General features: G+C 35.9%; 1 protein-coding gene across 1 annotated transcript in view; it reads right to left on the bottom strand.

Annotated features, from left to right (window-relative positions):
* Positions 1–24753, bottom strand: part of tmem8b (transmembrane protein 8B) — a 196055-nt gene that overhangs the window by 29672 nt on the left and 141630 nt on the right. Inside the window, exons 6-9 of the mRNA XM_079815071.1 lie at positions 21449–21828; positions 5823–5919; positions 3954–4077; positions 2921–3063 (exon numbers count right to left, since the gene is read on the bottom strand). Of these exons, the coding sequence (XP_079671197.1) occupies positions 2921–3063; positions 3954–4077; positions 5823–5919; positions 21449–21828 (744 nt within the window). The remainder of the gene's footprint in view (positions 1–2920; positions 3064–3953; positions 4078–5822; positions 5920–21448; positions 21829–24753) is intronic.

The following is a 24753-nucleotide window of genomic DNA, read 5'->3' on the forward strand; positions in this document are numbered from 1 at the left end:
CACACACATTCTGCTCCTCATCTGTCAGCTGTTGTAAACAGCTTCATAAATATAGATTGGATTCAGGCAACCTACTGTTATATAAACACCATGAAGAAAATAGATGCACTGTCCCTCTAACCTCTCATAGAAAATGCCAGAAAACATATCACAAATCTCTCTGATTATGAAGCCTTAATTAGCCACACCACAAACAAAAATCCTCAAAGGCATGTAGTGATTGAAGTCTCACTGAGTGTCGACAAAGACGGTCAATTGAGCTTTACCAGACACTTGAGAACAGAGAAGAGCTTTGCATGCATGCTGTATCACAGCACTAAGCTGTTTGCTAGAAAACATTCATTAAAAGGGTAAATTTGTCTATGCTAATGACAAAAGAAACTATGGGTAGGAATCCAGAGGGAAAGGGAAACGAGGCACCAGAGCTTCATAATGGCGCTGTAATTGAGAGGTTGTGATTAGCATATTTCTCAGGATCATCAAATGTCCTCTAATTAAAAACCACTTGATTTGCGATCTCATCGTTATAGAGCGACATGATTGGCACATGTGTAATTGAACCATTTAACATGCCAATTATCTTTGATTGGCATCTGACAGTAAAGGAGAAAGATATTAAATGGAATTATAAAATATTACAGTAATTATCAACATATTAACCGCTAGGGTGATATATCCCTTGTTCACTTTGTTAAATGACACAGAATTCCTGCTCCTTTATTTTACTCAAAACAAAAGTGTCCAGGAGCTTATTTCAAGCACACGTAATATTACATGTGTCACAACCTAAAATTGCCCTGCATTCCACCACTAGAGATCACTGGGGGGATTGTGGTGCCTCGTTTAATTTGTGACATAAATCCTATGTCTAGTTTTATCTTATTTTATTGCAGTTTACTACAAAAATAAATAAAATGAAATGCTATTTGTAAAGAACAAAAAGCTATACAATCAAGCCAAACTGAAAAATACAGGAAAAGGTCAAACTAATTGTGGCATTAGGTAAATGTGCAATCAATTATTAACAATTATGTAAGTTAATAATACAACACTACAGTTTCAAAAGTTTAGGGTCAGAAAGCTGTTTTTGATGATGAACAAAATTAATAATTGTATTAATCAAGGACACATTAGACTGATAAAAAGAGACGATAAACACACTTTCTACTTTATGTAACCAAATTTCTATTAAAAAATGCTGTTTAAACTCTCTATTCAACAAAGAATCCTGAAAAAATGTTTCAAGGTTTCCACAAAACTATTAAGCAGCACAACTGATTTCAACACTGATAATAATAAGAAATGTATCTTTTTGAACACCAAATCTGCATAGAATGATTTCTGAAGGATCATGTGACTGAAGACCGGAGCAATGATGCTGAAAATTCAGCTTTACCATCACAGGAATACATAAAAACAAAAAAAACAAAAAATAAATAAAAAATGTACAGTGGCATGAAAAAGTATGTGAACCGCTTGCAGAATCTGTGAAAATGGGAATAATTGTAACTAAATAAGAGGGATCATACAAAATGCATGTTATTTTTTATTTAGTACTGTCCTGAATAAGATATTTTACATACATTTTTTTTTACATATAGTCCACAAGATAAAAAAATAGCTGAATTTATTAAAATAACCCTGATAAAAAGTTTATGAACCATTGTTGTGTTCTCAGTTCTCACTCATTCTCAGTGCTGTGTGTCGTTCCCTGGATGATCCACGGCTGTTTTTTTGTTTTGTGATGGTTGTTCACGAGTCCCTTGTTTGTCCTGAGCAGTTAAACTGCCCAATGTTCTTCAGAAAAATCCTATAGGTCCTGCACATTCTTCAGTTTTCAACTACTAAAAAAGGTTCAAACATTCACTGATGCTCCAGAAGGAAACACAATGCATTAAGAGCCTAACCTATTGAATTTGAAAATCAAGGTAAATTGTACTTAATTTGTCTTCCGGGAAACATGCAAGTATCTTCTGTTGCTTCTGAAGGGCAGTACTAAATAAACAAAAAATTATATTTAAACAAAATAAGAACATTTTTGAAAAAGTCCCCCCCCCCGGCTCTTAATGCATTGTGTTTCCTTCTGGAGCATCAGTGAATTTTTGAACCTTTTTTAGTAGTTGTGTTTGAGTCCCTCAATTGTCCTCAGTGTGAAAAGATGGATCTTAAAATCATACAGTCAATGCTGGAGAGGGTTCAAATATGAAAAAGAGGCTGGAAAACTGAAGAATGTGCAGGACCTGGAGGATTGTTCTGAAGAACATTGGGCAGTTTAACTGCTCAGGACAAACAAGGGACTCGTGAACAACCATCACAAAACAAAAAAACAGCCGTGGATCATCCAGGGAACGACACAGGGAACGTTTTTTGAACGTTTTTTGTCTTGTGGACTATATGTAAAAAATGTTCTGTAAAATATCTTATTCAGGACAGTACTAAATAAAAAATAACATGCATTTTGTATGATCCCTCTTATTTAGTTAAAATGATTCCCATTTTCACAGATTCTGCAAGCGGTTCACATACTTTTTCATGCCACTGTATGTATATATATATATATATATATATATATAAATTGTAATATTTCACAATATACATATTTCACTTTTTTACAGTAAGAGCCTTTAGAGACCTTAAAAATCATTTTAAAAAACCCAAACCGACCCCAAACTTTTAAGCATTAGTGTAAGTACTGTACAATGCAGCCAAAAGAGAAACAAATGAAAAGAAAATGCTATATATTGCCAGGCCTTTGCTGATTCCCAGCCATAAACATTATCTTGTATATCTGAAACAATTTAGTACACACACCAGCAAATTCGAAGACGAGGCATTTCATTTCCTTCTCAAAGTTAAGACTCATTTACCCCACTCATTTTATATAAGAGAACACATGGGTTAAGAAAGACTGAGTGCTCACCTGCTTTACACTCGCATGCAGCATACAGGTAGTTGTTGGTGCGCAGGAGTTTGCACTGGCCATAGGTGCCGCAGTCATTGATGCAGGGGGTCAGGTAAGAGCGAAGGTACACCTCAGCTGTTACATTAGAGCACACCTCAAACCTACAGAAGAACATGGAGATAATAAGAATTAAAGTATAAGATTTTAGAAATACTTCCAAGAAATGAACATTGCCCAAAACATTTCTTTGAACATTCTGTGAATACTGAAAAAGGTTTTTTTCCATGCAATTACAATGAAACGGGATTGACGCTTTTAAGGTTGCAAAGCTTTCAAGCTTTGTGAGAAACATACGGAATTTAGAGATGTTATCCCCTGTGTTGTGTTTCTCACACACAGCTATAGTATGGCTTCAGAAGAATTATAGTGCACACGTTGCATAGATCACTTTTACAATATTTTTGTGGTGCTTTTTGCGTCCTTTTTTTCTTTCAAACATTGTACTTCCTTAAAAAATAGAGAGCAGCACAGCCTTGTAAATAACTTCTTTTGTGTTCCATGGATGGAAAAAGTCACACAAGCTCAAAATGAGGGTGAGTAAATGAACAATGAACAAAATGAACAAAACCTTCATTTTTAAGGAGAACTATCCCTGGGATCTATATGGAGGTTAAAACTAATTCAAAATGACCTCACATTCAAAGGTGAGCAGATATGCTATAATCTCTATGGTAGTGTGAAGGTACATTTTGTAGCTTCTGACTGCAATTTGAAATGAAGATGTCGAACTTTACCCGAACTCTCCCTGTCAGAACTCATTTTCATTTTGAATTAGATAAAGTAAGGTTATGAGAAACTAGGTCAACATAAAAGTGAATTTATGATGCTTTACAAGTATTACAGAGTAGCAAATAGAATACACCCCTCAGTTCACATGCTTATACTGTACGTGCTAAATGTTGATGAAGGTAAATATATGGAGTGCTATGAATATTTTCCATCCTTTTCTCAGCTTCAGCTTCTAGATTTGAATAGATGCAAATGTCCTCACCCGTGTTCAGTGGCACACAGAGAGCGCAGGCTCAGATACCATGTGCCCGTCTGTGGGTAGGGTATCCTCAGCTTGGTGATATTTGAGGTGGTGTTAATGGAGAGATGAAATCCTGAAACTGATTCTGAAGAGAAAAGAGCACAGGTACAGGTCAAGACAAATGCTATCAAATTTCACCATTTTTTATTAATGTGAGAGTTCTATGTGCTTAAATCAATATTATGGACCATAAAATAAAATTTGTTTGGTCGAAGCAAGATTACCACATCCCACCTGCAACTTTATGAGATGCAATTTTAGTGGAATTTGCATATAAATGGTGACATCTTTCCTTGTTTCGCCCGAATTGTTTCCTAAAAAGGCACTACATTATATTTAGTGCCATGATTTTGGATCAACGCCATAGGGAACTTCATGCAATGGTATAAATTCAGAGATGTCTTCATGAACATTACAGCAAAGGGCATTGGCCCAAAGCAATTTAAAACCAGAAATAAATTTAAATGTTCCCTACACTTTTTTGTCCCTCACCAAAAATCCAGTTAAATTTACAAAAATAATTAATTCATTCATTCATGAATAATTAAAAAATATATATATAAAATTGGCAGCCTGTGGTTACCAAACGTTCACAGCAAAAAATACAGTTTGCTCAACAGTTTTTTAGGCATTACGATAGCATTTTGGTGCATGTATGTTTTACAGTTCATAACCATACTATATATTCAATTCATATTCATTTAACTAGCATTTTGTTCATTTATAAACCTATTTAAACTACTAAAATGCTTTTACCTTAAATCATGCAGACAACCACCATAATAATACTGTATAGGTGGTACAAAAGAAAGGACACATCAATTAGAGTAAATCAAAAATAAATATATAAAGTGGACAGTAATAGCCACACAATGACAAAATACGACACTGGAATAAGCATTAAATATAACATAAAACAGAAAATGGCACATAACGGATAACAAATATAAAAATAAACAAATTTTTTAATAAAATACCATCAATCGTACTGTTTTTCATTGTAAATTATTAAGTGAAACAGATGTAAGTAGATTTAAGTAAACATATTGTTACATCAGTGTTGGGAAGGTTACTTTGTAAATGTAATAGGTTACAGATTACAAGTTACCCTATTTTAAACATAATAAATAGTGCAACTATTTCAATTACTTTATTAAAGTATAATGTAACTGATTACATTTGATTACTTTTTGATTACTTTTCTATTTTCCAGCACTGGAACGCATTTTAATCACACAACTCTCAGACAGGTTTTGACCTAAAGCTTTCAGCAGCAATGTGGATTGATGTAATTGGCAGACGTCGTGCACTTCAAATTAAAACAAGAACCAATCAAAAGCTTCAGAATAGTGTCGCTTTACTAAACAGCCTTTAAATGGCAGGAGGCATCGTGCACATCAAAAACAGGCAAAGCAACACATTAATATTATTCGACATATAGCTTTTTACAAAACAAAATTCAGATGTAATCCCTTTTGTAATCATTAACATTTTCCTAAGTAACTGTAATTTAATTACACATTTTCTGATTCCAGTTACATTTATTTTGTAATTAAATTACGCGATCTAGTTGCATGTAACTAGTTAGTCCCCAACACTGTTAATAATAATATATTTTTTACATTAAATCTTTCCAATAAATGTGCTAATTGATACATTTTTCCACTGTATACTAAGGTAACTTACAGTTAACCATTTAACAAGATTTTACCATAATATTTTAGCACTATTTTTATTCATATTCCAAACTTTTTCACAGAATGGGAGGGTGAGGATAACTACACATAGCTTAAAGAGTTTTGTCTCAGATATAATCATAGACTGTCCTACCAGATTCACACGAGACTGACGTGTTGTCGTGAAGAGTCAGCGGCATCCCATGATTCAGGCAGCCAAATATCGTAATATTCTCTCCTCTTACTGAAGACTGTCATGAAAAAAAGAGATAAAGTTATCCAGTTTGAATCCTGTTGAAGATAAGTGAACATCATAGTTAATTAACAAGCCAGTGACACAAAGCAGGTCAAAAGAGGGTTTTGGCGGGCAAAGGAGAAGGCTGTGATATAACTGTTCGAGATGCGATAATTTCATAGGAATATCAAAGGAAAAGAGGTTCTTTGTAGCTGAGCGAAAGGCCAATCATCTCCCACCGCGAGCCCCCTATCCACAGACGTCTGAAAATAAAGACGTTCGCCCTTGCCTTTCACCCTGTTCATAAATAATACAGAGAGGCTTGATGAATAGGCAAATCCAGGACATGAGGCAAATTAGTGATCTCTCTCTCATGCACAAACTTTGGGGGAGAGAGAGGGAAAATAACACTTTGAAGAAAAGTATCATGTTCTCTGACTAAACAGAGTTGTTCATTACATTTTACATTGGTGCCATTTCAACCTCAAAGAAGCCATAAAAGCCAAAATGTCAATCATCTGGACCTCAAAAAAGAATAGTGTTAAAGTGTCTAAAAGTTTAAAAAGAGTGATTTTAAATATACATACAGTATATGTTTTTTTACATGATTTTATAGGTTATAAAATCAATTTTATCTATTATCTATTTTACCGTCTTCAGGGACCCATGATGTCAACCTTCTTAGCATTCCTCAAATAAAAAAACATACATACATATATATATACATACATACATACATACATACATACATATATATATATATATATATATATATATATACCTGTTTCCCCATTCATTTTTGCTGCAGAGCAAGTACTAAACGCAATCAAATATTAGTGTCAGTCATTTGATGGTGGATCTGGTGAAGAAACTGTCAGCGATCAAAATATTGATTTTGAAGATGTTAAAAATATATATATTTTAAGAATATGTTTGAGATGGTGAATATGAGCCAGATGCTGAATGGACTGGGAAATTGGACAGTGATTATGGTATAAAACATCTGCTCGAACTGAACCCTTCCAAGCTCCAAAAGGTAACAAAATATGCTTTATTTTATTCTTCTGTAATTGTTACTGTAATATCAGGAGAGTTTTATATTATCGTGACAGGTAGAGATCTATCTGTGTTAGATATTGATACAGGTCTCTAAAGACCCGAATATGTATTGGCGAAACATTCATGCATTTAAGGGTTAAATTTACAACCTATATATAAATAAAATAAATACATAAACATTAAAACATCCACACTCTGAGCAATTCTATACTATTCACATTCGTAATATCCAGCAAGCTTTAGTCATCCATCATTGCAAATCTATTGCATTGTCTCTTCCTGTATAAGGTCTGACAGCTTTACACAATAGACAATGAAAAACAAGAGCCGCTGTCTGTGACATATGAATGTCTTCAACCATGTCATCTAAACGAACCAACAGCGTCTCAAACACAGGCTTTTTTTGAGCCAGTGTTTTTAGTAATCAGTACAACAGCAACTGAAATTTCCTGGCTACTCTTTTGCTCGATATTCAGTGTGGAGTGCTTTAATGTCAATGCTGTGCCAAGCACCTGTGTTGAGCTGGCCTCAGACCAGACCCCAATCAGGGATGTACGTTTTTAACAATGACGGATGACCAGCTGGGTTCACTCAGGGCAGCTCTTGGCTGTCATTCAAGACAGTTTAAAAATTAACAGCCTACAAAAGTTTCCTTCATGCATTTCAAAACTGTACTGACCACAAGATGGTTGACAGATCTGCTGTCAAATGTTAAAGCCACATCTACCGCAGTATTGGCAATCATTAGACAGAGCAACACCTGATGAGCGGAAAGAATTGATTGTAACAGAAGGAGAAGCAATGATGAGCAGCATTTGCTGTTAAGAATGAACATTCCGCCAATAACTAGGATAAAATTGACTAGTCTTGTTCAGTATAATGTTTGTGGCCGTTTTGAAACATACTTGGCAAAAGGAGCAATGTATGGAAGCTTGTTTCTGCCAAAAAATAAATAAAATAAAAAGGTAATTGCGACTTTTTATCTGAAAATTCTGATGTTTTTTTCTTTACTTTATAACACACAATTTCTAGATATAAAGTCAGAATTGTGAGATATAAACTTGCACTTCTCAGAAAAAAAAAACAAAAAAACGTTTTCCGTTCAGAATTGGACTTTGTAACTTGCAATTCTGACTTTATATCTTGCAATTCTGACTTTATATCTCGCAATTCTGACTTTATATCATGCAATTCTGACTTTATATCATGCAATTCTGACTTTATATCTCGCTATTCTGTTCTGACTTTATATCTCACAATTCTGACTTTATATCTCGCAATTCTGACTTTATATCTCGCAATTCTGACTTTATATCTCGCAATTCTGACTTTATATCATGCAATTCTGACTTTATATCTCGCTATTCTGTTCTGACTTTATATCTCACAATTCTGACTTTATATCTCACAATTCTGACTTTATATCTCGCAATTCTGACTTTATATCTCGCTATTCTGACTTTATATCTCGCTATTCTGACTTTATATCATGCAATTCTGACTTTATATCTCGCTATTCTGTTCTGACTTTATATCTCACAATTCTGACTTTATATCTCGCAATTCTGACTTTATATCATGCAATTCTGACTTTATATCTCGCTATTCTGTTCTGACTTTATATCTCACAATTCTGACTTTATATCTCACAATTCTGACTTTATATCATGCAATTCTGACTTTATATCTCGCTATTCTGTTCTGACTTTATATCTCATAATTCTGACTTTATATCTCACAATTCTGACTTTATATCTCGCAATTCTGACTTTATATCATGCAATTCTGACTTTATATCTCGCAATTCTGACTTTATATCACGCGATTCTGACTTTATATCACGCAATTATGACTTTATATCTCGCAATTATGACTTTATATCCCGCAATTCTGACTTTATATCTCGCAATTCTGACTTTATATCACGCAATTCTGACTTTATATCACGCAATTCTGACTTTATATCACGCAATTCTGACTTTATATCACGCAATTATGACTTTATATCTCGCAATTCTGACTTTATATCTCGCAATTCTGACTTTATATCTCGCAATTCTGACTTTATATCACGCAATTCTGACTTTATATCACGCAATTCTGACTTTATATCTCGCAATTATGACTTTATATCTCGCAATTATGACTTTATATCACGCAATTCTGACTTTATATCACGCGATTCTGACTTTATATCACGCAATTATGACTTTATATCTCGCAATTATGACTTTATATCACGCAATTCTGACTTTATATCTCGCTATTCTGACTTTGTATCTCGCAATTCTGACTTTATATCTCGCAATTCTGACTTTATATCACGCAATTCTGACTTTTTAACTTGCAATTCTGACTTTATATCATGCAATTCTGACTTTATAACTTGCTATTGCTCGTTTAGATCTCGCAATTCTGAGATAAAAAGTCGCAATTATCTTTTAAAATGTTTTATTCTGTGGCAGGAAACAAGCTTCCATGGCAATGAAAGACATCTTCAATTCCTCTTTATTTTTACCCAAAACGCTCCTGTCTACTATTAAAGTTCTGATGAAATAGAAGTAGCGACAGATCGTTTCTTCTGTACTATTATATACGTATTAGTGAAGTCCGGCATACTTCAGCAGAGAAAACACTCAGCTCTACTCTAAAGCTAATGGGGTCCAGTTATTTAGAACTGTTTCAGATCTTTTCATGTGACAGTACTCTGAACTTTTTTCAACTTTTCATTTTCAGTCAATTGAGTATAAAAAGAACAAAAAGTAATTTAACAGCAAAGTCTTTCAACTGTAGTGCCATTAGAATCAGGCTGGGTTCCCAAAGCACTGTAAGACATTAGTCGCACATAAGTACTTTAATCTCTACGGCAAGTATCCCAAAAGCGTTAGTATCTAAGCAGTGAGTGAAATTTTTTGTAAATTAATAAGAGCCTCTGACCACGTGTTAACTATTACTTGAACTTTTTATCAGAAGATCAAGTTATGACATTTTGATTAAAAGTTACAAGGTAAGAAAAGGGATTGTCTGTATGAGCGAGTCATTCACTCAACAGATTTGTTCAAAAATGCAGATTCATTGAGTAATGAAACACCACTACTGCTTTTTGCTTGTAAACGTGCAACAGCTATATGTTGACTTTGTTTAGGACTATTTTCGCTGGCAGAGGAAAAAAACTAAGTAACAAGCAATATTGTATCTAAAATGTAAGTTACTCAATATTTACATTCTTATTTATTTTAACTGCTGCAGAGAAAGTAATCACACACACACACACACAATCATGTTGTTTTCCCAAATATCAGCACTCTTGCTCTTGTGATAATGCTTAAATATCAATAAAACTAAAGCATCAATATAAATGTAAAATTAAGTAGCACATTTTATTCTACTTATTCTACTTAAAGTGCCCCTATTATGTTTAAAAATATATATATATATTCCCTTATAGCGGTTTGTGCAAGTAAACGTTCTGCAAAGTTGTAAAGTCGAAAGTGCGCGATAAACAAAGTTATTGTCTCCCAAAGAAAAAATTGACTCTGGAACGCCCAAACGAGTTGTCAGGAATTCGAATCCCAATCAGTTACGGCCACACGTCACTAGCTAACACACTTGCATAATGCCTGCCTAAGTTGTATGTTGTCTTCCCGCGAATAACATGACCCGCCCTTCAACGCGGGATTCGCAAAATGCTGCTCTTGAAAGATGGGTCAGTAACCAGTTTATTTGGACCAGCTTGCTCCTCAGAACCACAACCTGTAAGTATTAATAATTATTGATGTATAGATTTTCTACCGGGTGTTCAAAATACGTAGTTTTGTGTTCTATATCGTGTATGGCTAACTGACTAACTCACATTATTACACTTGTTAATGCTAATGGTGAGGAATTACAGTTGCGGCATCTCATAATGTACCTCAAATTGAGTAGTGTATCACTGAGAAACATCCTGCTCAAGTCATCCTTGCGATGATGGTTCGGGTTGAATAACAAGTTCTTCCAATCTTTCATCATTGGACTTGCACTCAGATTGATATGGTAAAATCATCGTCATCCTCACTGTCTTTGCACAATCGCTGAGCTTTAGGAAGCCTCCAGAGCTGAAGAACAGTTATGATAATGGCCGTTTCTGAAACACACGGTGTATGCGGTAGACCAATCACAACAGACTGGGCTATCTGGCCAATCAGAGCAGAGTAGGCTTGTGGAAAGGAGGGATTAAGAGAGACTGATTCATCCATCGAGTCGTTTGAGAATCATTGAAAAATGTGGTGATGTGCAATGTATATTATGAGAACACAAAAGTGTTTTTTGACCTTTGATGCACGTAAACCAGTTGTAGGAGACCTCCAAAACAAAATTAGTAGCCTTTAAAATAGCATAATAGGGGCACTTTAAACGTTAGCCAAACTGAAAGCATTATATGCTGTCAGAGTAGAATTGCTGAATTGCATCTCATTAAGGGAAGCAAAGAAAGCTTAATAGGCTGAAGAATAAGGAAGGAAAAATTACCCCCAGATGGGAGGAAAATCGAGGTATATCAGAAGAAAAAAAAAAACACTCAGTGTCTCGGCTCTACTCTAAAGCTAATGGGGTCCAGTTATTTAGATCTGTTTTCAGATCTTTTCATGTGACAGTACTCTGAACTTTTTTCAACTTTTGATTTTCAGTCAATGGAGTATAAAAAGAAAAAAAGTAATTTAACTGCAAAGTCTTTCAACTGCAGTGCCATTAGAATCAGGCTGGGTTCCCAAAGCACTATAAGACATTAGTCGCACATAAGTACTTTAATCTCTACGGCAAGTATCCCAAAAGCGTTATTATCTAAGCAGTGAGTGAAATTTTTTGTAAGTTAATAAGAGCCTCTGACCACTCGTAAACTATTACTTGAACTTGGAAACTTTCCACTTACTTTTTCAGTTTATTGGGGAAAAGGGACAGAAACTACTAATGAATCTTTATTGCAAAGCTAATATACACTATATTAAAGAATAAAAGTGTTGGTAAAAAAAAAGAATAAAACAGTCATGTGACATGATTTTTAAATTTGCATGAGAAGACAACAGGGTAAAACTTTGCATAGGCCTTATCATAATCTGATAAGCATAACTAACCTATTCAAAATAGAGGAATAATAAATTATTTATAATAACAATCACAATATTAATGTTAATGTTGTTGTTGTTGCTATTATTATTATTATTATTATACAAGAAATATGAAAGCCTGCAACAGTTCTTATGCATAAATAAATAACAAACATTTGAGTGTCTCCTAAATAACCAGTAAACATTCAAAAGATCAGTGCACACTGTGTAATTACAAAATAACTTAATCTGTTTACATATTTGTTGCCTACAAGCTAAATTAATCATAACATTTGATCTGTATGTCTAGCAGCAATCAATATTTCCTGTAGTGAATACATACATTCTATCTAATTCTGTTTGCAATATTTTAACCCTGCCTACTAATAACAAATATGTTTTTTTGTTTGTCCTTCTGAGGCTGACATTTTTTGTCCATCAACCTTTGTTTTTAAAATGTCTTCTGAGGGACCTGAAACATTCACTAGCTGCCTCTAGACTTGAAGGGCGTAATTACCTCGGGAGCAACGAGCACTTGGTTTCTGCAGAAATCACTTAAGACCTGACGGCAGGCCTGAGTCTGACTTGACCTCAAACTGTCCATGAGAGCCACTCAGAGCAGCCGGAGAGGGGAACAATTCAACACACACACAGAGATACACAGACTCACCTTCATGAAGGGTGGGCTTCCTCAACCACACAACACAACACACACACACACACACACACACACACACACACACACACACACACACACACACACACACACACACACACACACACACACACACACACACACACACACACACACACACACACACACACACACACACACACACACACACACACACACACACACACACACACACACACACACACACACACACACACACACACACACACACACACACACACACACACACTTTTTTCCATCCTCTGGCCTGTACTACAGCTCATTAGCTCAACAGCCTGGCTCAACTCTCCCCTCTTGGCTTTCTGTCAGGCATACATGTCTGCTTGAGGACAAACTCATGAGCTGAGGGAACTCTCTGTGCATGTGTATCTCAGAGAAGTTGCCAAAGCTGCGGGTTAAACCATTTACAATTATGTAGGTCTAAAAATTCACATTTCACATTGTTACAAAATAAATTATATTCCAAATGTATCACGGTTTCCACAAAGATATTATTAACTGTTAGTAATAATAATAGCAAATATTTATTGAGCAGCAAATCAGCATATTAAAATGATTTCTGAAGGATCATGTGACACTGGAGTAATGATGCTGAAAATTCCGCTTTGCCATCACTGGGTACATTACATTACACTTTAAAATATATCAAAATAGAAAATGGTTATTTTAAATTGTTATATTATTTCACAATATTACTGTTTTAACTGTATTTTTAATCAAATAACTGCAGCCTCTGTGAGCACAAGAGACTTTTTACGGACTCCAAACATTTGAATTGTAGTTTTTATTTTATGAAAAGAGAAACTAGCCTGGACAACTCTCTAGCAATGTGATCATATGTGATGACATTCGTAATAAAAATTTCAAGTTATATGTGATGTCATTCGTCACATATTAAATACCACTTAATAACAGCACTGTCTTGTTTCATCATATGGAAAAGTAATAAGACTTCTAGCAGATCTTGCGATGAAATTAAAGTCTGAATGTAGTATGTGATTCAAATAGCATTTGAGTGACCATATATTCAACATCTTATTGGCTAGAGGCTTTCCATACTATCAGCAGACACACTGCGACTAGGGAAATCTCCATGCAGTGCCTTCAGGCACATCATATCTAAAATCATTATCTCTGCAGTACAGGGCATCAGTGCTATTATATCAGTTTTTTAAAATTGAGACATTTCATCAAACAAGCCTGTAATGCAACTTGTGCTGCTGGAGTTTTCTTCGGTCCCCTGAGTAATTGTCACTCTCATTTCATTAAAAGACAATTCCTATTTTTGAGATTTTTTTTCAAAGCTGCTACTCTGAGTGGATCCTGACATGAGGACAGACCATTACTTCATCATTAGGGGTTGAGCACCAAAGCTGCTATGACTCTCATTGCATTCGCTAGTACTCTTATTATTGTTATCCTGCCCAATGGGAGCCACTAGAACTGTTTAGAGAGCTGTTGTGATATTTGGCTCATTGGATTGGTCCTGAATAATCTCCAGACCAAATTCAAGGTCTTCCACCGTTACCCTGTAGTGCCACTCTCAGTTAAAAAATTCACTATATTTATCATATTTATATTTTTCTTATTTCTCTTTTCATGATGATTTTAATGAACCCCTTAAAGTAATTAAAACATCTCCAACTATAAACTGTGCAATTTTAAACCAAACTCATAAAGATCAGAATTTAGACCATGGTGCAAATGTATCTCAGTCTCTACTTGCACTATAATGGTCTAAAATGTCCAGAAGGAATCTGACCTGTGCAATTTTGTGCCCAGTGGTGAAAAGATATTTTAAAAATGACAGATTTGCTTTTACGGTTCCAATCATTTTTAATTAAAAATCATTATTTTGGTCTCTTTCACACTGCACTTGACCTCAGGTTATCTGCCTTCTAAACTGCATTTTTAACCGCTTTTAATTCTGCTTTAAATTTAGAAGTGGGGATAGGAATGAACAGTGTGAAATGCCAGCGTATGAATACCCAGGATTTACCGTTAGCCCAGGGTTAACTATTTCAAAAGCCATTTTATGTGTTTTGGGTTAATTCCAACACTATACCCCATTTATAACTTTCAGCCAATGTATCGCAACAATTCTTAAAATGAACTGTTACAGAGGTCCTACGCGTTACTTCTTCTAGAAATTCTCACCGCTGCTATGATGAAATATAATGGAATTTTTTGTTGTATTCAAAACCATGCTGCCACAGCAACAGCTATACTGGGCTGTGCTGACTCAATGTGCTATGTCTCTTTGGGCAGTATGATGAGGTTGTTAAAGATCTGTGCTGGAGGTCAGGAGGCTGTTAATTCAAATCCCACATGTGGTGACTCATGAAGCATTCTTGTTTCGTTCTTTCAGTTATGTGTCGTGGTGAGTGCATGTTTTTTCTTAATGATGCAATCGGGAGTGGAAACTCAGGAATCGGAAAGGCATCGAGGTGAATAAAGAACTGATCGGATGGACCCTTTCTAACAAACCAAGAGAAATAATGCAAACCTGAGTACTTTTACCTGTTGTGTGCCTTTCTGACAGTGCAGTCATTTCCCCCCTTCTGAGTTCTGTTTTAGAAGATTCTAGTAAAACTCAGTCAGGAACTATTCCTCCATAATATACTTTATGCTAGAATCCACTTTCCCATTGTCTGCTCTGTCCAACTTTCTGATGATTTGCCCTGAGTCCTTGAGAGGCCAGGTGCCTGCTGGTAGAAACAGGAATGACTCCTATTAAGCCTGGTGCTCATAAACCTGGTAACTCCAAAAAAAAACAAGAGTTACATCAATGGAGCAGACATCCATCATCTAGCCTTCTTATCAAGATATTTCCCTGATGGCAGCAAATGGCTAGAAAACGGAAATCATTTACTTTATGACCATGGCACCCACTCATGGGGCTATAGTCTATCTTTGAAAAAAACCTTTAAAACACCCTGGCCTCTCTGTAAAAGACAAAAATACCATCTTCATCTACCTTCCAAAGTGCTGATTGGAGAAATGTAATCTTCTCCTCCATAACCCAGATTATTTTTGGTTGAAATGAGTCAAGATAAACTTGATGAGCAGCTCATTACTGTTTTATTTATTATTATTTTTAGTTAACCGGACAATCAATAATGGACTTTAACAATCAACAATGGACTGAACTTTGTCTGATGTTAAGTTCTGTTGTGAACTCTTCTCTTCTAAAGTGTAGGAAACTCAGAAGATGAAGACCAGGAGACTTCGGGATCAAACAGAAGTTATTCTTTTAAGAAGAACTCTCTGTGCTGCAGGTCGTCCGAAAACAGTCTGATTTAACAGTACAAAAAAGTGCAATTTATCTTCATTTCAGGGGGGGGGATTATACAGCAGGAGAGGAGACATTCAAACAAAGGAATGCATATGTTGTGTAGGTAAAGGACACACCCTACTATGAAATCCCTACCAGTCCCATTGAATCAGCATAACTATTCGCATGCTGATACTGGCCAGGAACTCCAATTCCAAGAGCCATCCCAGAGCCATTAAAGACAAAAGGGGGCAACGTCTGGACTCCGAAAGGTGGAATCTCAGTGATCTGACTCATTTAAAACACAATAGAGAAAACAGGTCTGGCAGGAAAGGAGACTCTTGCTAGAGCCTCTGAAATCAGTAAAACAGGTCTGGAAGATTTGCATAGCAGACTAATTCATCTGATATCATCATTTTTACCGTAAATGCTAAATGCAATGTACTTTCTTAAATTTGTAATCCCACAGTTCCTAACCTGAAAGTTAAAGGAATATTCTGGATTCAGTCGTCAGCATTTGTGGTAGGGATGCGCGGTATACCGGTACTGGGAAAATACCGGTATATATTTTATTTTAAACGATACGATATCATGATTTTGCTCATTTCGGTATATGCTGCTGTTCCGAAGTTCACCGCTAGGTGGCAGTGCGCTACCCAAACTGACGCAAAACTGGCAAAGGCTGAATCTCACTCAAACACGCCCAAAACGAATTAATAAAGAGAGAAGTAGAAGTGAAATTTGGAATTACTTTGCTTATAAAACTGATGAAGAACCATCAAACCTTGCCAAGCATCTGTCACTTGCCATTCCTGTCTTGTACGAGACATATTACGAGATCGACAGGTGAGTGCATAAATCAAACGATCTAATTTAGACATTTATTTTCTTTTAACACTGATCAACGCACATACATAAGATCGTATAATTTACATATAATGAAATTTCCAAAGTTTGTTTCAACCAATGACATTTCGATTTTCATAATATTTGCATGCATAGGTTACTATTGCACCATTTACATTCGCGCAAGACATTACCGACTGTGTTTATGTGACTACTCACTAAAGATTGAAATTTTTACATAATTTTGTGTGCATTTGACTAAGGAAAAACAACTTAATTTGGAATGCGCAAGCTCTTTAGGCTTGTGTGTGTGTTGTTGGTATGAGCGCAAAGAAAACTTTCTCTCAAAGAGCTCCCATACCATATATTAAGAAATGCTATAAAATCGCTTGCATGTTCAAATTGGCAAGGTTTAAAAAGACGTGGGCAGTGATCTCCGTCAGCTGTCCCGAAACGAAAGCGAAAGTGTTGAATCGGAGGGCGCAGATTGCTTTTATAGTGCATATGTGATGTCTTTTGAAGCTAGAAGCAATCTGCTCATTTTGAGAGCTAGGAAAGGGAGTATTGCTTAAATTACTTCTCACAAGAAAGTTTCCAAATGACTGCTTTGATGTGATAATCTTTGTTGATTCATTTAATAATAAACATTTGCGTTAATTTCCCGCTTTATAAACCTCAAACTTGCGAGAGTGAGTAAAATTATGCTCAATGTCCACGCCAAAATTTCTGACCCTGTGTGGTATCGATTTAATATCGGTACTTCGGTATATTGGTATTGTACCGAAGCCAAAATTGTGGTATCGAGCCATCCCTAATTTGTGGAATAATGTTGATTACCACAAAAATCTTTAAAAAAAATTATACAAAAAATAATATGGGATACAGTCAGGCACAGTGCAATGGAAGAGCCATAAATTGTGCCATAAATGTATCACTGTAAAATGTTCACTGTAATGGTAAAATACTTACGGTTAGCCACAAGACATAAATAATATGTATGTTAACAAGATTTAGAATACAGTTTGGATTGGCGTTATGGTTCTGTTCTGGGCAAGAACTCCCTGCCCATCCATGCATTCTAGAATGGATAAGAGCAGGGGGAGCAGTAATAACCCCCCTTAGGGTAAACAGAACAGAACCAATATAATGTATTGCATAATAATATATTTAAACATAATTCAAGAAATGAGTCCGATTCGAAGAGGAAAATCAGAAGGCCAAGTCCTGACTGGACAAGAGGAGGAGCTGGGTAAACTGCCGATAATACCGAATGGATCTTATATATAAGGATGCTGTGATAGGCATCGTATTCCTATAGGTAGACGTGGATCAGCTGAGAGTCAGCTGATGAAAGCTTGACTGATGTGACCTGCCAACGCTACGCTTTAATTCAGTGTAATTATTTTTAAAGAAATTTAAACTTTTAGTCAGCTAGAACCAATAAAATGATTAAAGTGACAGTAAATATTTTTACATTGATAACCAAGCAATTCGCGGACAAATTTCCTTGCGCATGAAATCCCCCATATGCCAGCAAACCAATGAGAACAAGGAACAGTGATGACGATGCATAACAGAGCGTAAGCACCAAAGCTGTTGTGGATTCGGTTAGCCCTTCACAACTGGCACAGATCGTTTGGCAAATAAATAAATAAATAAATAAATAAATAAATAAATAAGGGACAGTATTACCAACATTTTATTATGCAAGCTTTATGTTACACCTCAAATGACAAGGGAATTTATAGTCATTTATAGTATTAACATTAATTAGCGAGTCCACAAACTAATTTTCTCAAATGGCTTGGACATGCAGAGCTTTTGCAGCTTATATGAACTGCACACTCTGGTGTATATCCAATTTTACAACTTTGTTATAACACATGACAACGTAATGTCATGAACCCTAAACCAACTCCAAAAATTATTAAAATGTAATTAATGCTTTTATAAAATTATAAGCTTCAAATTTCTCTAAAAATCCTCAAAAAAATCTAAAATGGAGGTTATGAGAGGCACTAATAAATTAATATTTTTGTGGGCATGAAAAAAGTGATAAAGCTTAACTTGTATTGAACCCAAAATATTACTTCAAGACAGTAAAGATTTACAATATCATACTTTGTTTAGCTGTTTGAACTTACATTTTTAACAAGTCGTATTATGCTCTCAGAGCTTGAATTTTTGATAAGAATCACCTACTCTGGGAAAGAAATGGGGCCATTATGTGATGACTCTGCACACCAATGCAGTCGCAGGCATTTAAGCTGTCAAGAAACCTGTTACCAAGTTTCATCACCAGTTATCATCCCCTCCCTCCTCAGCAATACAGTCATAACCGCTCAACCATCTCACAGCATCCACTCTCACTGCCAAACATCACACCTTTCAGCTACTGAAAGCCTCATATGTGGCTTTTTAAAGTAACCTTTGCCAACGAGAGCTCATTCTTCTCTCCTTTTCCTGTTAGGTGCCATTCAAGGAAACATCCATTAAATGCAGCAATAAAATCTGAGTGAGAGATGGAGGCTGTTGAGAGAGCTGTGGCCTTCAACAGAATCTAGTGTTTCACTCGAGGCATGACATATTAACTAATGAATAGGTCCATGTTCATCTTCTGTTTGTTAAGAAGTGTGGATTGGCATTGAAACTTATAAGGAGTTTTTAGTGATACACAAATGAAGGCAAATGCACATTATCAACAACTAGAAGCCAACACTTTTCACCAAGCACCTGAGACGAAAAAGCATGGTGACATTTGCAACCAACCCTCTTTTAGTTTTACACCTCTCATGCTGTGAGAACAGGCTGACACTTGCTAACATTTGATATTAATCAGGCTACGGTGAGATGAGTCTCTGCCACTCACAATAATTTAGCTGAAGAGCTTCTGAGTCGTAACCCATATGGTCTCTGAGTTTCAGAAAAAAAATTTAAAGATCTGAATTATTCATAAACCTTCAAACACCTTAGAAGTGCCTGGGTAACTCCATCAAAGGTATTTGGGTACTTGAGTCCCAATGGGTATTTCACCAACCATCAGATCTTTCTAGCAGATGGAAGAAAATTGCATACATATATATATATATGGTTACACTTTATTTTAAGGTCTCAGAACTACTGTGTAATTATACATTTGGGGTTAGGGGTAAGGGTACTGAGTAATAATAATTACTACATGTACTTACTAAAGGGTTAGGGTTATATGAGGGTTTGGTTTAGGATTAATTGAATCTAATTATGCATAATTTATAGTTATTACAACAGTAACTACATGTAACGTGTAACAATCACACTGTAAAGTAAAGTGTTACCATATATACAGTTGTGCTCAAAATTATTCATACCCTTGGTAGTTATGATCATTATATTAGAAGTATATTTCATTGTACACCATAAAACCCAGTCTCATTTGAAGTGCTAGTAGTGTCTGGCAAATGAATATGCTGGAGTTTATTTTTGGATTAAATAAATGTATTTTCTTTATTTTTTCTTGAAACCCTTCCAAATAACATGTAGTGATGTAGGTGCTGTTAGACTTTTTTTTAGGCTTTCTGACCCAGAGACTCAACTATTTTCTGCAATTCTCCATCTGTGATCCATGGAGCGTGTTTGGCCAGGCAGATTTGTAACATCTTTAGTTGATTGGAACTTCTTAAGTATTGCCCTGATGGTGGAAATGGGAATTTTCAATGCTTTAGCTATTTTCTTACAGCCACTTTCTATTTTGCGAAGCTCAACAAATCAGAACTATATTCTTTTATTTTCACAGCCTTCCTCGATCATATTTACCAATACCATTTTAATTTACCAATATGTAATTTTGAGCACAACTGTATATATACAAAATGGATACATAGTATTATTTATGGCACCGAATTTGCTGAAGTACCACAATTTTCTACAACTGAAGTAAACGGAGATGCTTCATTATGATGTTAGTAATACTTGTAGAAATTGATGTTAATGAAAAATAAAGATTCAGGACGATAAATAATAGATAATGCAAAAACTGCTATTCTGCCATTTTAGAGTTCATTTAAGAGGGATCATGTTTTTTGATAGATTTTAGGCTAGTATGTGTAATATGCTCACATATTAAAGGCTACAGATTACGAATGCATTCGCTCTGCCAAGAATCATGGTGGCTGGTACAAGGTAATCCGCTCTAACATGAAGTAGAAATTTCAGAAGGTAAAATGAAAATAATAATAAAACTGTTCTTTGAAACTTTATATCCAGGTAAAAAAAAACTGAACAAAGAATATAAAAGTGTAAGCACAGTATTCCTGTAGCATAGATGGTGCTAGCAATGCGAAGGTTATGGGTTTGATTCACAGAAAATGCATGAACTAATTAAATGCAATGTAAGTCATTAAAATCATCTGCCAAATGCATAAATGTAAAATACTAGCTAATAGCAACAGCACTTAAGAGTCTAACACCGCTTTGTGTTACCAGTTTTAAAGAATATCTAAGGGATTATATTTAATAAAAATGTGTGACATACATTTACAAAAATAAATATTATATACTGTATATATATATATATAACTCCTTTGGGAATATTTCAACATTTTCAACTCACCACATTGAGTTTGAGCTCCATGTTGAGGACACCTCCACTATCCAGCACAGGCATTAGGTTGATGGCAAATATCGCTGCCCGGTCTGGAGGGACGGAGATGTTGGGTCCAAAGAAAATGTAAAAATGAACTGAAAAAGTGTCCAGTTCATTTCGCAGTGTTGGTCGGATGGGCCAGCATTTATTTGTGTCAGCCGTGGGTGCTAAATAAGTGATGCTGTCTTCAGCGTTCAATAAAGATCCTTGATCCGAACCGTTCTGGGGCACGTTAGGCAGGCTGGCAGCAGGCAGGGTCTCTGACAGAGAGAAACCCATCGCAGTGCCAAATGACTGGGGCATGTTCATAGCCGAGGAGCCTTTGGAGACACTGGATTTGGAACAGTCTGCAGAGAAAAGATCAAAGGAGATGTTTAAAATTGGGACGGCGCACACGTTTTCCGCTGAGGAACTTGAAGGTGAAGCTAGTTACGAGAGATGAGAAATAAGAATGAAATAAAGATGTCTTGAACTCTGACGAATCACTTGACTGAAGCTGACAGCTCAAACTTTCCAGTCAGGTTACTCTGAGGCTAAAAGCATCTTCCTGTCATTCCCGGCTCTTTGTGCTAGATCTGACTAGCATTTCAGCGGAGACATACTTTTTTTTCCCAGTTTCATGCATATGCTTAGATGTTTGCGGCAAGATGACAGGCCATATGACTGCTGAAAGTGTCTATGTAGTATGAAATGATCTAAGTGGGGTGTATGTTGTGTTTTATGTAGGACTATAGAACGGCCAAGGGAATGGCCTATTTCATCATGTTTACTTTTATAGGTCTCTCAGCTCTATGCAACTTTAAAGCCACACACACAAATACTTCAAAACCCTCGTATTTGGAGTGTAAAGTCTTCATTCAAATGGTGACACATTCTTTGCATCACAAAAACAGTGTGTCCCAAAACACATAAAAACAAGGTCATGATTGTTCTTAACATCTAACATTAATTGTGGGCTGTCATAACACGGTACTTTGTGAATTAGACGGGATTACAGAACACATTTTGATTAAATGTAAATTTGCAAAGCAATGCTGCGGAATTGAGATAACTAATTGGCACTAATGAGGACAATAAGGAAATTCTTCACACATCTCATTGTTTCCTGATTGCCTCAGGGTGTGAACGTTCAGTTATGCTACTGAGAACTCAGGAGTCTTACAGTCATATTTCTCTTTGCACACACGATTATTGCAAAACACAGTAAAACAGATGCATGGTTTCATTATTGAAATGATTCATTATTCTGGTGACCCAAATATTAGCATCACATCAGAGAAATTTCATCAATGATATTCATTGTAATAAACTGATAACCGAATCTGAATCAACAATAATTAAAAGTGGTATAATTTTCTGTTTATGTGCGTTCAAAGCATTTTGATATAGAGTGTGTGTGTGTGTCTGTCTGTACTTGTCTACCTATCTAACAGGGGACCTTAGTGTTGTCACCAACAGGGGACTGCCGAGCCAAGAGGGGACATTTTTCAGGTCCCCTATTTGCCATGCTTTAAATCATGTTAAAATCGAGTAAAAAAACGCTCTGGTGATTTTTTTTTTACTTTTGACCAAGTGGGGACCTACTGTCACGTTACGCAGAGAAACTGAGGTGAGGACTCATTTGCGGGAGAAGGTGGATTTATTTTAAAACAAAACATAGTTATCCAGGTTTGGTAATCTGAAAAAGTGTGCATCTGGATCCAAAAGGGTGATCCAATCAGTAAGATGGATTACCTGATCCTGGATAGCAAAACATGGGTTTTCCAAATCCAAATAATTCTGATCCAGAAAAACAACTGGCCCCAGATCAGCATATTAGAATAAGCTCTGCAGGATCTGAAGACTGGAGGAATGGCTGCTGAAAATTCAAAAATACATTTTTTTTTTTTTTTGTAAATTGTAATATTTCACAATATTAAAATTTTGAATGTATTTTGACCAAATAAATGCAGCCTTGGTGAGCATAAGAGACTTCTTTCAAAAACATTTCAAACAAAACGTACAGACCCCAAAACGGTATTGTGTGTGTATAATTTCTTGTCCTTAGAGGGTGAAATTGGGAGAAACATCTCAACAAATCCTGGCATGCTCGAGACTTGATTAGTACGCAAAGCCTGCAGTGTTTAGAAGCTCTCGCCATCTGATCAAATCAACCCTTTTTGGTCCTCTGTAATTACATCTATTTTGCCATGACATGTCATTATAATTCTTGCTGACAAAAGCAATGATGGACAAAAGATCACAATTAGCGAGCTGAGGACATCTTTGAGGGCTCGCACTTGAACATGCTGTCTGTCATCATGTGCTCTATTCAGCACCTGTTTGGCCACAGGCCCTGTAGCTAAAGGTTTGCTGTATATGTACAGCTCAGACTGTGAAAATGACACGTTAGAGCTGCATTCAGAATCCCTGACTCATTCGCCAACGTACTTTTGTCTATATAGATATAGATGTGGAACAATAAAAAGGAAAAAGTGTCAGAGATTTATTTGTCAAGAGATGGTTACCTAGCAACCAAACATCCAATCAGCACACAACAATGTCAGAGCAAAACGTTTCCTGGCAAGAGTTTCACACGAAAATATATAATTCTTTGTATACTTTTCATTCTTCTTACAGTATATATTTCTGAAAATAACATTCCAGTGTTCCCTGATGTTGTTTTAAGGAAAACAAATGTGGAAAACTATTTAGTTTACAGCAGTTGCACACCAATTAAGCTATAGATGATTTATGAGATGACAATGTCATATGTTAACAACAAGATGATGATCCAGTTGTTCGCCACTGAGGGGGAAAAAACAGGTACATTTTTTTTTCTTCAGTCTTCAGTTATGCTCCTAAATATTTTGGTGTTATACTTTTTTCAGGATCTCTTGCACTGACCCCGCGCTGTGATTTTACGTGGCCTACCACTTCATGGCTGAGTTCCCAATTGCTTCCACTTTGTTATAATACCACTAACAGTTGACTGTGGAATATTTAGTAGTGAGGAAATTTCATGAATGGACTTATTGCACGGTACCACGCTTGAATTCACTGAGCTCCTGAGAGCGACCCATTCTTTCACAAATGTTTGTAGAAGCGTCTGCATACCTAGGTGCTTGATATTATACACCTGTGGCCATGGAAGTGATTGGAACACCTGAATTCAATGATTTGAAGGGGTGTCCAGACAAATCACGCATGTCCGAAATTCTCCAAATTCGCTGGTCAAAAACCTTGTAATTCCATTTGAGCTTGATTTTGGTAACATTTTATTAATATACAAA

This window comes from Gobio gobio (genome assembly GCF_949357685.1).
Source record: "Gobio gobio genome assembly, chromosome: 4".
In the NCBI taxonomy this organism is placed as follows: domain Eukaryota; kingdom Metazoa; phylum Chordata; class Actinopteri; order Cypriniformes; family Gobionidae; genus Gobio; species Gobio gobio.